We start from the raw sequence: 16,210 nt of genomic DNA, 5'->3' as shown, positions 1-16,210 counted from the left end.
TTTACTGTTTTAGTATTCTTTGTCTCTGTCACCAGTCCTCCTTCCTCCTAATTCTCACACACACATTAATAACTGTGGCATTTGTTAAGCACTTACTATGTACCAAGCACTGTACTAAACCCTGGGGTAGATATGAGATAATCAGGTTGGGGCAAAGTCCCTGCCCCACATGGGCTCACAGTCTAAGTAAGAGAGAGGACAAACACTGCTGTTTAGGAAGAGAGCCAGAAACTGAAGCAGAGAGAATAACTTGACCAAAGCCAAACAGCTGACAAGTAGTGGAGCCAAAATTAGAACTCAGGTCTTCTGACTCCCAGGCCCATGCTCTTTCCACTAGGCCACTATTCCTTCCTAGTGCCCAATACAGGGCTTTGCACAGGAAGTTCATTCATTCAATCATATTTATTGAGCTCCTACTGTGTGCAAAGCACTGTACTAAGTGCTTGGGAGAGTACAACATAACAGACACATCCCTACCCACAGTGAGCTCAGGGTCTAGACAAAATACATAATATTATTATTACCACTATTACCACCACTCACCTCTCTATAAGAAATAGGCTCAAATCTGTTGCTCTTTGGTCAATATCCCAGAGTTAGGAAAGCCCTATGACCTGCCAGCAGGTTCAGGATAGGACTGCATCTTGCTAATCTATGCCCCCAAGACAAATTTCCCCTATCCCTAATCTATTTTAAATGTCTGTCTCCTTCCATAGACTGCTCCTTCTAGGCAAGGAATGTGTCTACCAACTCCGTTGTTCTCTCCCAAGCGTTTAATATAGTGCTCTGCACAGAGTAAGTGCTCAAATACCACTGATTGATTGACAGAGGCTGGGGAGCAGTTTGGAAGTGCCCATAAGGGTGACTGAACTGAGTCAAGCTTGCTGCTGCTTGTATCATGGTGGCACAGTTTTGGGGCGCCTAGGAGCCCTTTCCTTAGCAAAAGCAGAAACTCTGGGAAAAGAGATATTAGGTGCTCTGTTCCCCAGGTCATTCGAACAGTGGTATTTATCGAGTACTTACTGTGTTCAGAACACTGTACTAAGTACTTGGGAAGCCCAGTTCTACTGACTTACCAGTCCTGTGCCCTTCCCAAAGCAAAAGCACAAAGTATGGGAGGTGGGGGTGGAGTAGGACTTTGGCTGAGCTCCAAAGGGTGTCTGAGCCAAGTGACCCTTACGTCCTTGAATCCTCCCCAGCCTGGACCAGAGACTGAGTTCTATCCCCAGTTTTGTAAGGATGGCGAGGGGGAGAGTGAGAACTCCCACTGAGGCTCCTCCAGAGAGGAGAAGCAAATCCCCCAGGAGATGTGGGATCCACTGCTCTAAACACCCACTCACTCACCTGCCCCTAACCTGGCTCCAGAGGGAGTTCCAACTTGTCTCCTCCCTCACCTCTCTTTGCTAGCGGTGCCAAAATCAAACCTTAGTATATTTGAGAAATGGTTGAGTCACTTTGGCAAGCTGCCTAGAAAACAGTCAATCTCTGATGAATTTGTCGAACGGAAGGATTACTGTCCATAAATCGGATTGGCTTCGTGAGACCCTACACCAGCACCTCACCAAGGCTTCTGTAGTCACCAAAACCCAAGCTCCTCCCCTCCCACCCCACAGGATTCAATTCTCCCACATCTTCTCCCTAACAGGCTTCAGTTTAACCTTCTCCGACCCCTCACTGCTCAGAGAATTTATCGAATAAAAGCAGCTACAGCATGCATGGGCTCCTCTTTGGCAGTTTTAATTACATAGGGAACACTCTCTCTTTCCCCACCATTCCCCAACACTGACAAATGGGGGTGGGTGGGGGACTCCACCAGCACTGATTGGCTGACAGATAATTAGCCTCCAATGAAGGCAAACATTTGACTACTTCACAAGTGAATCTATTAACATATGAAAGACCTCAACCTTGCTGGATGAAAAACACCTGCTAACATAAAAGATCCTGATTCTGGGGGGGACCGTTAGTGCAATTGCTTGAATGGCCTGGGCCAGTGTTCTCCTTGTTTCCACCCCACCCCCTGCTGACCCGCACAGCCCTAGCAGCTCTTTGGAGTCCTACTCATTGCTAATCAATCAATCAATCGTATTTATTGACTGCTTACTGTGTGCAGAGCATTGTAATAAGCCCTTGGGAGAGTACGATGCAACAGTTGGTAGACAAGCTCCCTGCTTACAGTCTAGAGGGGGCAGACATGTCAAGACATCCCGATTTTGGCAGAACAACCCCAAAATGGGATGGCCGGCCCCACTACCCGCTTTTGATTTTTTGGGTCATGTCTGTGACCCAAAAAAACTGAAACTGGTTGGGCTGTTGTCACTTGAAAGGAAAAGATGACCAGCTGAGATGCCTGTAAATCTTGGCTGATGGGAGGGGTGACAGAGGGAGATGGGGAAAGGAGGGGGGTAAGGAGTAGGAAAGGAGTAAGAGAAAGCAGGAAAGTGGCAGGGGGAGGAGGAGGAAGTCAGGGGAGTGCTCTGCTCATGGTAAGTGCTCAATAAATACCATTGATTGGTTGATTGGAAAAGTTCCTCACAGGATGGCCCAGACAGGGGCCGGGGCTCGGGAGCCACCCCAGCAGCTCTGTCAGCTAGGCCTCACGAGGTGTGAGGCTTTGGCTACTCCTGAAAACCCAGCTTGCGGAGCCATCTCTGTGGGACCCGGTCTAGAGATGATACACCGTCCCCTGTTATCACCACTCAACTACCCCATCTTGGCCTGGGCCATTTACCCAGTGCTGCTGAGGGACTCATTTGACTGAATAGGCATCTCTTCCTTCAGGCAGGTCCCCTGGTTGAGGATAACAGATAATTAGGAGTGGAAAGGGAAAGTCTGGCCCCCAAAGAGACGGTGGGCAGGAAATGCTCAAGGAAGGCCCTAAGCTGAGAAGACGACAAGGAGATGGAGTGACTTCTATGGGATTCTTGTGCCTGGAAGAGACATACATTTGTCTGTGAGCCAGCTGCCTCGTGTTTGGCAGAGCAGAGGCATCTGTCTTCCAGGGCTCTGCCTGTCGAGAGTCACCCATGCTGCTCGAGAAAGGTCTCATTACATTGAGCTCAACTGCTATTTTAGCCTCTGTGGTAGAACAGCTGCAGTGGGGATGCTTATGGAAAGAGGCCAAAACCACTTCCAGAGATCTGATAGAGCCCCAGAGACTCTTTCAAGTTTCCAATCAGGCCCAAGCAGACACTTGCCAAAATCAGATTTACACCTGGTGGAATTTGCACCAGGAAGTTTCACACACATCAACCACATTGGTCAGGTTGGTGCCCAGAGGACACAAGCCTAGGGTAGGGGAGCTCTGCGGGAATTGGCTGTTTATTCAGCCTTCATACAATCCTGCACCTACTACAAAGTGTTCTTTCCAACGTCAAGGACAGGGAAATTGAGAAGCAGGCTGTGGTACGCCTCCAAAAGGGAGCTGGACTTGGCATAAATTAAACTCTTGACAAATGTAATCACCACCATTCAAAGTAATAATGACAATCAGTCTCTCTGACCCAATCCCTTGAAAGGAGCAATAGTGGCTTATGGTCCTCTAGACCTTAAGCCCCCTCCGCACCAGGCAGAATACATAACTCTCTGCTTTCATTAGTTTCAGAAGACGGTTCCCCATTGTGCTAGGGAATGGGTACTGGTCTCTGGAGGTGGCTCTTGGCATGGCCCCAGCCCAGTCATCCGTTGTTGGGATTCGCCGAGCATCTCCCGGGTGCTGAGCCCCCTGGCCGTTCATTCTCAGTCTTCTTCGAGGGCTCCTCCTCCCCCTCCCATCCCCTAACTGTAGGGGTTCCTCAAGGATCAGTTCTCCATCTATACTCATGCCCTTGCTGAACTCATTCACTCCCATGGCTTCAACTGTCATCTCTACACGGATGATACCCAAATCTATATCTCCTCCCCTGTTCTCTCTCCCTCCTTCCAGCCTTGCATCTCCTCTTGTCTTCAGGACATCTCCACCTGGATGTCCTCCCACCACCTAAAACTCAACATGTCCAAGATTGAGCTCCTTATCTTCCCTCCCAAACTCTGGCCTCTCCCCAACTTGCCCGTCACTGAGGAGGGCACTACCATCCTTCCTGTCTCACAAGCCCGCAACCTTGGTGTCATCCTTGATTCTGTGCTCTCATTCACCCCACATATCCAGTCTGTCACCAAAACCTGCCAGTTTCACCTTCACAACATCGCCAAGATCCACCCTTTCCTCTCCATCCAAACTGCTACTTTGTTAGTACAATCACTCATCATATCCTGACTGGATCACTGCATCAGCATCCTTTCTGATCTCCCAAACTCCTGTCTCTCCCGACTTCAATCTATACTTCATTCTGCTGCCTGGATTATCTTTCTACAGAAATGCTTAGAGAAGCAGCGTGGCTCAGTGGAAAGAGCACGGGCTTTGGGGTCAGAGGTCATGGGTTTGAATCCCGGCTCGTCATGAGTTCGAATCCCAGCTCTGCCACTTGTCAGCTGTGTGACTGTGGGCAAGTCACTTAACTTCTCTGTGCCTCAGTTCCCTCATCTGTAAAATGGGGATTAAGACTGTGAGCCCCACGTGGGACAACCTGATTCCCCTGTGTCTACCCCAGAGCTTAGAACAGTGCTCTGCACATAGTAAGTGCTTAACAAATACCAACATTATTATTATTATTGTTATGTCACCCCCTCCTCAAAAATCTCCAGTGGTTGCCTATCAACCTCCATATCAAGCAAAAACTCCTCACTATTGGCTTCAAAGCTCTCCATCACCTTGCCCCCTCCTACCTCACCTCCCTTTCATTCATTCATTCAATAGTATTTATTGAGCGCTTACTATGTGCAGAGCACTGTACTAAGCGCTTGGAATGAACAAGTCGGCAACAGATAGAGACAGTCCTGGCCGTTTCACGGGCTTACAGTCTAATCAGGGGAGACAGACAGACAAGAACAATGGCAATAAATAGAGTCAAGGGGAAGAACGTCTCGTAAAAACAATGGCAACTAAACAGAATTAAGGCGATGTACATTTCATTAACAAAATAAATAGGGTAATGAAAATATATACAGTTGAACGGATGAGTACAGTGCTGAGGGGATGGGAAGGGAGAGGGAGAGGAGCAGAGGGAAATGGGGGGAAAAGAGGGTTAAGCTGCGGAGAGGTGAAGGGGGGGTGGTAGAGGGAGTAGAGGGAGAAGAGGAGCTCAGTCTGGGAAGGCCTTTTGCAGGAGGTGAGCTTTAAGTAGGGTTTTGAAGAGGGGAAGAGAATCAGTTTGGCGGAGGTGAGGAGGGAGGGCGTTCCAGGACCGCGGGAGGACGTGGCCTGGGGGTCGACGGCGGGATAGGCGAGACCGAGGGACGGTGAGGAGGTGGGCGGCAGAGGAGCGGAGCGTGCGGGGTGGGCGGTAGAAAGAGAGAAGGGAGGAGAGGTAGGAAGGGGCAAGGTGATGGAGAGTCTTGAAGCCTAGAGTGAGGAGTTTTTGTTTGGAGCGGAGGTTGATAGGCAACCACTGGAGTTGTTTAAGAAGGGGAGTGACATGCCCAGATCGTTTCTGCAGGAAGATGAGCCGGGCAGCGGAGTGAAGAATAGACCGGAGCGGGGCGAGAGAGGTGGAAGGGAGGTCAGAGAGAAGGCTGACACAGTAGTCTAGCTGGGATATAACTAGAGCCTGTAGCAGTAAGGTAGCCGTTTTGGGTGGAGAGGAAAGGGCGGATCTTGGCGATATCGTAAAGGTGAAACCGGCAGGTCTTGGTAAGAGATAGGATGTGTGGGGTGAATGAGAGAGACGAGTCAAGGATGATACCGAGATTGCGGGCCTGAGAGACGGGAAGGATGGTCGTGTCATCCACGGTGATAGGGAAGTCTGGGAGAGGACCAGGTTTGGGAGGGAAGATGAGGAGCTCAGTCTTGCTCATGTTGAGTTTTAGGTGGCGGGCCGACATCCAGGTGGAGACATCCCGGAGGCAGGAGGAAATGCGAGCCTGAAGGGAGGGGGAGAGGACAGGGGCGGAGATGTAGATCTGCGTGTCATCTGCGTAGAGATGGTAGTCAAAGCCGTGAGAGCGAATGAGTTCACTGAGGGAGTGAGTGTAAATGGAGAACAGAAGAGGGCCAAGAACTGATCCTTGAGGAACTCCAACAGTTAAAGGAGTTCTCTCTCCTTCTCTCCTTCTACAGCCCAGCCCTCACATTCTGCTCCTCTGGTGCTAACCTCACCGTGCCTCATTCTCACCTGTCCCACCGTCAACCCTTGGCCCACGTCCTACTTCTGGCTTAGAATGCCCTCCCTCCTCACCTCTGCCAAATTAGCACACTTCCCCCCTTCAAAGCTCTACTGAAAGCTCACAACCTCCAGGGGGCCTTCCCAGACTAAGCCCCCCTTTTCCTCTGCTCCACCTTCCCTCCCAATCACCCCAACTCCTTCCCTCTGCTCTACTGCCCTCCCTGCCTCACAGCACTTGTGAATATATGTATAAATTTATTATTCTATGTATTTTATTAATGATGTGTATATAGCTATAATTCTATTTATTTATAGTGATGCTATTGATGCCTGTTTACTTGTTTTGATGTTTGTCTTCCCCCTTCTAGACTGTGAACCCATTGCTGGGTAGGGATTGTCTCTATTTGTTGCTCAATTGTACTTGCCAAGTGCTTAGTACAGAGCTCTGCACACAGTAAGCACTCAATAAATACGAATGAACGAATGAATGGATTGTAAGCTCCTTGTGAGCAGGGAATGTATCTACCAATTTTATTACATTGTACTCCCCTAAGTGGTCAGTACAGTGCTTTGCATACAGTAAGGGCTTAATAATAATAATAATAATAATAATAATAATGATAATGGTATTTGTTAAGTGCTTACAATGTGCAAAGCACTGTTCTCAGTGCTGTAGTAGATATAAGGTAATCAGGTTGTTCCACATGGGGCTCACAGTCTTAATCCCCATTTTACAGATGAGGTAACTGAGGCACAGAGAAGTTAAGCAGCTTGCCCAAGGTCATACAGCAGACAAGTGGTGGAGCCAGCATTAGAATCCAGGTCTCTCTGACTTCTAGGCTCGTGCTCTCTCCATTAGGCCGTGCTGCTTTGTAGCCAAACAAAATCTCTCCTAGTTTTAATTTAAGCCCATTTCCTCTTGTCCATTTCCTTCACACTATGTTCACATCTCTCCCTTCCATTTTTCAAGGAAAGCCTCTAGGACAGACTGGTGGACGGCCAGCTTACTGAACTTGAATTCAGGTGTTTGAAAATGCTTGACTCCATAAATGGGGCAGTAAAGTTAGTGTCCCAGCCAAGGATCTCGCAACTTTTTAGTCACTGCAGTCACAGAAGCTCTCTACTCAACCTCAGAATCCTCCTTTTTCTCTGGGGTAGAATGGGAAACTTCGATCTGTTTCTACTTTTTTAGCCTCTTTACTTTTTTAGCAAGGTTCGCACAGGACCTTCAGGGCTGCCCACTCATGGAGGACTTGTCTGACTCAGTGGTTAATGACCTCACTCACCTGCTTGGTATAGCCCATGGCCTTCAGGATTGAGTGATTGAGGGTCTCCAAGGAAGCTAGGACGTCTTCATAGTCTCCCATGTGATCCACAAAGTAATCTAAAGGAGAGAAGACGGGAGAGAGGAGGTTTAAATGCCAGAGTGTGATTTGAAAAGAGAAATGTGGGAGCACTTGTAGTGGGGGGGATAAGAGGTAAAGGATATGAGTTTTAGGATATGAAATGATGAAGAGGGCAGTGGTGAATTGGAAAAGAAGGCAGGGAAAAAGAGGGCATGACGTTTGGATTCTTTTAAAACAAAAGTGTAACTATATATGAACTGTGTTTGTTGGAATTTATCTTCCTACTTCCTCCAAGAAGTCTTCTCTTATGTCTACATACTCATCCTCAACACTAGTTCATATAGGCAAATTCAATTATTTATTTGGCTATTCTATCCTGATATATCTGTGCCACTCAGTTCTATTTTTCTTCTCCCTCTTCTCCCACTCTGAAATATTTTCTGTCTTCCTGTCTTTCCCATTGTCCACCGAGGGTATGGACTCTGACTTTTGCTTCTCTTGTGCTTCCCCCAAGTGCTTAATACAGTACTTTACACATAGGAAACACTGAGTAAATACCACTATTTGAGTTAGAGGGAGGAGAGTTTCAGGAGAGAGTAAAAGATCTGGAATCATTGGTGGGCTGTGGACACGGGAGTCAGTAAGGGAGGTGTAGTAGTGTTGTTGATTAGATGAAAGGGCAGAGTTATAACAGGCAAGGGCACATTTAAAGCTGCTTGGTTTCTGGATTTCCACCAACAGTGTTCAGCTGGTTGAGTACAGGAACAGGGGAAGCTGCTTTTCCACCACTCAACTTCCTACTCAACCTCCAACCTTCAACACGATTCATGTCTCAACAGTGTGAGGTAGTGGTGGTGCTGCTGGTTTTCAGAGCATCACCCACTTCCTGATTCAGCCACCTGGAAACAGAATCTTTAGGATTAGAATGGGCCAAAGCAACATAGAACTGGGGACAAAATGAGATTGGGGAGCCCTGCAAATGGGGCCCACCAATTTCCCTTTACCCTGTATTCACCCCATCACCAGCCCCACAGCACTTAATGTACTTATCCATAATTTATTTTAATGTCCATCTCCCTTTCTAGACCGTAAACGCCTTGTGGGCAGGGAACACGTCTACCAATTCTGTTATACTGCACTCGCCCAAGTGCTTAGTACAGGCCTCTGCACACAGTAAGTGCTCGATAATTGTGATTGCTCGATTGATCTTCCCCAACCAAAACTGGGCTCCTGGCTAATTCAGTCACTGCAGTTGGAGGAATGAGGGCAGGGGGAAAGGCCTGAACTCATAAGGGAGAAAGAGATGCTAGAAGAAGTGAGGGAGCAGGCCAGCTTCAGAGGGTACCTGAGAGAAACAACCACTCGGGCTGCAGTGTCAGTGGGCGTGATAGCACAGTAGAGTAAAAATGTTCAAATGCCCAACCCAAGTTGGAAGCAGTGTCTACTTTAGCAGGGACCTGAGAGGGGAACATAACTGTGCTACTCTGTAAGCAGGAGGCAGCAGAGATTCCCCAAGGGAACTGTTAATGGCTGCAGAGGGTCACATTTTGTCCAACTTGGAATTGCTGCTGTTTCCTCAAGGGGCTACTGAGATCCAGACTGAGGCAAACATCTCATGTTCGGCCACTCGGTCCATTCTTCTGCCAGTCAGTTAGGGGGGTTGATAACTCCTCCCTTTTGCCCCCCCCCCCCCAGTACCTCTTCCCCGCATTTGGGTCCTGGCAGCTGTGTGAGAGTACCACCCTCTCTGGACTGTAAGCTCCATGTGGGTAGGGTATGTGCTTACTAACTCGGTTGTATTAGATTCTCTAAAGTGCTTAATGCAGGACTTTGCACTCAGTAAGCACTTTATAAATACCGTTGATTGAAGGCACAATTTCTGTCCTTAAGTGTAATAAACACCATTGATTGAATGATCGATCATTATAATTATTATTATTATGGTATTTGTTAAGCATTTACTATGTGGCAGACATTGTAGAGAAGCAGTGTGGCTCAGTGGAAAGAGCACGGGCTTGGGAGTCAGGGGTCATGGTTCAAATTCTGGCTCAGCCGCTTGTCAGCTGTGTGATTTTGGGCAAGTCACTTAACTTCTCTGTGCCTCAGTTACCTCACCTGTAAAATGGGGATTAAGACTGTGAGCCCCATGTGGGACAACCTGATCACCTTGTATCCTCTCCAGCGCTTGGAACAGTGTTTCTTTGCACGTAATAAGTGCTTAGCAAATGCCATCATTATTATTATTATTACTGTAATAGGCAGTGGATATAAGCAAATCAGTTTGGACACAGTCCCTGTCCCGCACAGGGCTCACAGTCTTCATCCCCATTTTACAAATGAGGCAACTGAGGCACAAAGAAGTGAAATAGCTTGCCCAAGGCCACACAGCAGACAAGGGGGGGAGCCGGGATTAGAACCCATGACCTTCTGACTCCCAGGCCTGTGCTCTAGCCACTAAGCCACGCTGCTTCTCATGGGCAGATCCATCATCATCGTGGGCAGATCCAAACACAGTGAAACTGACAAAGACAACAATATGCCATTCCACAGAAAAATGCTCTTTGGGACAGGTGGTCTGTAAGCCCTGGAGGTCCCTTGGATGGACTACATTTTCCATATGGGTAAACACGAGAGACAGAACAATTTGAGCATGCTGTGAGTAGATAGAAGGATCTCATGCACCTACAGAAATATTTTGGCTGGTTTAGGCACTAGTCAGGTATATGAAAGATATGAGAAGTTACCTACCACAGAGCTCCTTGGTATCCACATTGCTGCATGAGGGCAGGAGAGAGAAAGAGAGAGAGATTGAGGGAAGAACCAGGCCTTTCAGAATGGTCATGGATTAATGACAGTTTAACACTAATTATGGACCAAGTGGAGGTCTGGGTTCCCCAGGAATTTACCAACAAGATCACATATCCTACCTGATCAAGAGTGATTATATAGATTCCCCAGACACTAAAATCTCACTCCCCTGCTATCTTATTCTCCCACCCATGCACTTAAGTCTCACTCCCAAAGCTCTTAGGTACTCCCCCCTCCTAACCCAGCCCCCAACCTGGTGCTTATATGCATATCCTGATATTTGGTTGCTTCCTTTACCTGTAATTTATCTTAGTGTCTGTCTCCCCTTTTGGTAGACAAGATCCCTGCTCTCAAGGAATTTACAGTATCACAGTAAGGTACTCCCCAAAGGGCTCTGCCCAAAGGAGCAGCATAGCCTAGTGGAAAGAGCATGGGCCTGGGAGTCGGAGGAACTGGGTTATAATTCTGGCTCTGCCAGGTATCTACTGTGAGATCTTGGACAAGTCACTTGTCCTCAGTTCCCACATCTGCAAAATGGGGATGCAATATCAGTTCTCCCTCCTACTTAGACTATGAATCTCATGTGGGATCTGATTATCTGGTATCTACCCCAGTGCTTAGCACATAATAAGGATTTAACAAGTACCACAATTATTATTATTATTATCATCAGAAAAACAGATCCTGAGACCTACTCCTGGCATCTAGTGTGATCTTTGTCAAGTTCTTTTACCTCTCTGGGGTCCGTTTTCCCCGTTTTGGTAAAGGTAAACTAATTCCCAACTCCCAACTTCAGGAGGAAGTTAGGTGCTTTGGGCTGCCATCAAAAAGGCCAGGGTAGATTAAGAGATATATTCTGGCTCTGAGTAGGATCCACTTTAGACTCACATTGAGTCTATAAAAACATTCCCCCAAGTGTGAAATCTTAGAGAGAACCTAAATAAATAAATAAAGTGAATTCACAGATTGCAAACATATCAAAGGCTCAAGCTGTTACTCATGCAAATTGCTGCTTGGATGAGTGACTCAAATGCCAATCATCACCTGTTTGGTTTCAGCCTAGGGAATAACCTTTTCTGCTTAAGTAGATGAAAGACTCCTCTGAGCAGCTCAGTCTTCAGTTGCCAGGAGAACTTTAAAAATGCTCTTCCCATAGGAGAGGGCAGATGGGGGTTGCTGCAGGGGCCTCCCAGAGGAGACCCCTGGTCCCATTTGCAACTCTTTTCTATGATTTAAAAAAAAGGCATAAAAACAATTCTATCCTTGGAGACAGCTTTATTATATTTGAGATTATGTATACAGTCAGTTCTCCCTCACGCATGTCCTCACTACATGTTTCCGATAATTAACTTTCTTCCAGTGACATATGTCTGGATAAAATGGGATGTTGGAAGAAACGATTATGCATATGTGTGTAGCATCGCCCTAGGGAGATTTCCTTAACATGGAGCTCATCAGGAATGTGATCCCCCTGTTACAGGAGGAATGTATGTGTGAGTGTATACATGTATATTCGTATATTCACATAATAATAATAATGGCATTCGTTAAGCACTTACTATGTGCCAAACACTGCTCTAAGCACTGGCATAGATACAAGGCAATCAGGTTGTCCCACGTGGGACTCAGTCTTAATCCCCATTTTAACTGAGGCACAGAGAGGTTAAGTGACTTGCCCCAATTCACACAGCTGACAAGTGGTGGAGCTGGGATTAGAACCCATGATCATTGACTCCCAAGCCCATGCTCTTTCTACTAAGTCACACTGCTTTTTCATACAGGTACACTTATTCTTCCTATTGAAAGAAACATATTTTGACAGTGAGATCCAATCTTTGTGTGTAGGGGTGGCTGAAACATCCTATCAACCCTACCACTCCATTCCACACACTATAAATATGAAAAAAATTATGCATGCATGCTATTTTTTTGTCTTCAATGATGAAGTTACTGATGGTGAGATAGAGAAGCAGCATGGCTTAGTGGATAGAGGATGGGCCTGGGAGCCCGAAAGACCTGGGTTCTAATTCTGGCTCCATCACTAGAGCCCGGGTTTGGGAATCAGATATCATGGGTTCGAATCCTGGCTCTGCCACTTGGCAGCTGTGTGACTGTGGGCAAGTCACTTCACTTCTCTGTGCCTCAGTGACCTCATCTGTAAAATGGGGATGAAGACTGTGAGCCTCACGTGGGACAACCTGATTACCCTGTATCTACCCCAGTGCTTAGAACAGTGCTCTGCACATAGTATGCGCTTGACAAATACCAACATTATTATTGCCTGCTGTGTGATCTTGGGCAAGTCACTTCACTTCTCTGGGCCTCGGATCCCCCGTTTACAAAATGGGGATTAAGGCTGTGAGCCCCATGTGGGAAAGGGATTATGTGCAACCCAATTTGTATCCACTCCAGCACTTAGTACAATGCCTGACACAGAGTAAGCGCTTAACAAATGCCACAGTTATTATCATTATCTTCTCCATATGTATAGGGTAGCTAAAAAGCCAGATACATGACAAACTCTCTTCTGCATTGTTTGAATTTAAGAATAGTCCTTGCTATGTTGATTAAACTTGCCCCATACAGGGAGTCTTTGAATCTGCCTATTGGTATCCTGATCTTCTTGAAATCTCCAATCAAGGATATTATTATTATTACTACTACTAATATTTACTAAGTGCTTACTGTGTGACAAGCACTGTGTGAGGCAATACAATCAGATAAGACACAAGCCCTGTCCCACATGAAGCTCCCAGTCTAAGGGGAAGGGAGAACAGTTATTTAATCCCCATTTTACAGATGAGGAAACTGAGGCTCACAGAAGTCAAGTGACTTGCCCAAGGTCACACAGCAGGCAAGTGGCAGAGCCAAGACTTAAACCTGGGTCTCCTGACTCCCAGTCCGGTGGTCTTTCCACTAGGTCAAGCTGCATCTCACCCCTTTTCTGATTGCTGCCCACCAGACTGATCTATCCGCTGCAGTGCTCTCCCAACAATTCATTGTTGGGTCTCATTGTTTGCGACTGTGCCTGAAAGGATCTTTGGCTCCATGCTGTGTTTGGTATTTGCAGAACCTGCCAATCATTTTGAATCAGTTTCAGTCTCCCTATCTTCCCAAAGACTCTGTTCAAGGAAATCAATTTTTCTTTTGATGCCACTCACCAGACTGGTCTGTTTATGATGACTTCTCTCAACAAAGTCATGACAGAATCAACACCGTGGCATAGTCGAATGGAAATCTGCAGGGTTGGGAATCAGGATTCCTGTTTAGACTGTGAGCCCCGGGTGGGACAGGTACCTTGCCAATCTGTTACCTTTTGTTTACCTTAGCTCTTAGCACAGTGCTTTGCCCATAATACATCCTTAATATATACTGTTACTTCTACTGGGTGTTAGTCTTGGCTCTGCCACTGACCTGCTGTGTGACCTTGGAGAAGTCACTAAATTTCTCTGTGCCCATTCCTCAAACATGAAGTTACTACTACCTGCCTCTCCCTACTTCACAGGGATGGGGTGGGAGAGAGAGAAAGCTTTGTAGTAATTCAAGTTGTTGTTCTGAGTCTATATTTTTCATTCTCTTCAGTTTCAAGAGATAGTGTTCATTTCTCTAGAAATGGCCCAAGCCTCTTCTGTGAGCTATCTGTTCTCACATCCCCAGAAGCATTCAGTCTGGCAAGCCTGCAGGAGACTACAATAAGTGGGGTCTTTAGTCTAACACTATGGAGAAGACGATTTCTCCTGTAGATCACACAGTGTATCTGGGGCAGATTCTGTTACGATGACGCCGTCAGACATCTCTCTGCTCCTTCCCATTGTTGTCAGCAGCAGCAGCTGAGGCAGCTCTGATTCTACAATCCTTCCCCACAGTCAATCAGTCAGTGGTAGTATTTATTGAGCGCTTACTATGTGCACTTGGGAGAGTACAAAACCAGAGCTCCCTGACTTTTTCCAGGGGAAATGATCTCACCCCCTAACCCTATTTTTCCTCCCTACTGCCTCTCCTATGCCCTTAGTCCCACCCCTAAGCACTTAAGTAATCTCCCTCCACGCCATCCTGATCATCCCCACACTCATGGGATTTGTATATGTATATATATACATGTACATATATGTTTATATCCTATACTTGGTTGCTTCCCTTACCTGTAATTTATTTTGTCTGCCTTCCCCATTAGACTGTAAGCTCCTTGAGGACAAGGATCACGTCTACCAACCGTACTGTACTTTCCCAAACACTTAGGATGGTGCTCTGCACAAAGTAAATGCTCAATAAATACCACTGATTGACTGACTGAATTGATCCCACCAGCCCCTGACCAGCAGTGATGAGCTTTCTTTCAGTAGTCCACTACCCAATTTTTTACCTGGAGGGCTAGTTGGGATCTCTATTGTCGCTTTCAAAGCTCTACCAGAGGGTTCTCCTCTGGACTCAGCCTGCTTCAGTCTCATTAATATTTTTTACACAGAACCACGAGATCTGAGCCACTCAGCATCAGCTACAGTGATCGCCACATCACTGTAGTCTGCATAGGAATAGCCACACAATCTGGCAGGAAAATGCTCCGAGTGATCATCCCAGGTCCATGTGGGGAAGTCGGCTCTCCATTCATGGCCTAGTGGGTAGAGCATGAAACTGGGAGGCAGAAAGACCTGGGTTCTAATCCTAGCTCCACCACTTGCCTGCTGTGTGACCTTAGGTAAATCACTTCACTTCTCTGTATCTCAGTTACCTCGTCTGTAAAATGGGGATTAAGATTGTGAGCGCAATATGGACAGGGACTGTGTCCAACCCAATTACCTTGTGTCTACCCCAGCACTTAGTACAGCGCCTGGAACATAGTAAGTGCTTAACAAATACCACAATTATTATTATTATTCTTATTCATTTGAAACTGCAGGCAGCTCACCCTCAGTCCTGCCTTCCTTAACCTGAATCATCTTCACTTTCTATATCTTGAACAGGGAAATTCTCCGTGCTACTCCAGTTTCCTGCCAAGGCCTCCTGTTTCTCTTTCCCTTTTCTTCTGAAAGTCCACATGAAACTCTGACCCAGATCCCCTTTATCTTCTTGTGAACAGGAAGCACTGCAATCCACCGGATGCTTGAAATATGGCCCAAGACAGCCTGATGGTCCCTCTCTGTCCTGATCTGGGTTTGACTTATTCCTCTGTCACCATCAAAAGTATTTACTGAGCATCTACTGTGTATTTGGTGCCACATAATAGAACTAAATAAAGGAGCCAGCTCCTGCCTTGAATAGCTGGATGGAGTCACCTGTCAAAAACAATGGACAAGCTTCAGGTCAGTCACAAAGACTTTAGAACCGAGAGCCTGCAAGAAGCTTAGTACAGTGCCTGGCACATAGTAAGTGCTTAACAAATACCATCATTATTTTTATAGTATTAGTGTTTGTGCAGCTTCTTTGCACTTTTTCACCCCTGCACTGGGCAGTGGGTACAACAAAAAAATAGGTAGGCTGAGGTACAGCATATTGAGAAGAGCATGAAATAATTTGGCCTAGGGGAAAGAGCAAGGGACTGGGAGTCAGGAGACTTGCTACTTGGTGCTGTGTGACCTTGGGCATGTCTACTAAACGTCTCTGTGCCTCAGTCCTCCCTCCAACCCCAAACTCATCGGCCTCTTCTCCTACACCGTCTTCCCGCAACTCTATCTTGTTTCCCTACAGAAACCTCCAATCTCTTGACTCTTTCCAATTATCCCAAGTGATCATTCCCAATTGAGTTTCCTGACCCAACCTACTCTCTTTTAATGTACAAATCTATGTCCTCTACCCTGAACTCAACTCCCTCACATTCTTGTCCCTTTGTCAATCTCATAGCACAAACCAGCAGCCCTG

The 16,210-nt window shown here is 46.7% G+C and overlaps 1 protein-coding gene across 1 annotated transcript in view; it reads right to left on the bottom strand.

Moving 5' to 3' along the window:
- Window positions 1-16,210, bottom strand: part of NECAB2 (N-terminal EF-hand calcium binding protein 2) — a 142,458-nt gene that overhangs the window by 55,134 nt on the left and 71,114 nt on the right. The window contains exons 4-5 of the mRNA XM_029049794.2: window positions 10,295-10,320; window positions 7,487-7,584 (exon numbers count right to left, since the gene is read on the bottom strand). Of these exons, the coding sequence (XP_028905627.1) occupies window positions 7,487-7,584; window positions 10,295-10,320 (124 nt within the window). The remainder of the gene's footprint in view (window positions 1-7,486; window positions 7,585-10,294; window positions 10,321-16,210) is intronic.

The sequence above is a fragment of the Ornithorhynchus anatinus genome, chromosome X1 (assembly GCF_004115215.2).
Source record: "Ornithorhynchus anatinus isolate Pmale09 chromosome X1, mOrnAna1.pri.v4, whole genome shotgun sequence".
NCBI lineage: Eukaryota > Metazoa > Chordata > Mammalia > Monotremata > Ornithorhynchidae > Ornithorhynchus > Ornithorhynchus anatinus.
This window is presented reverse-complemented; position numbering and strand designations above follow the sequence as displayed.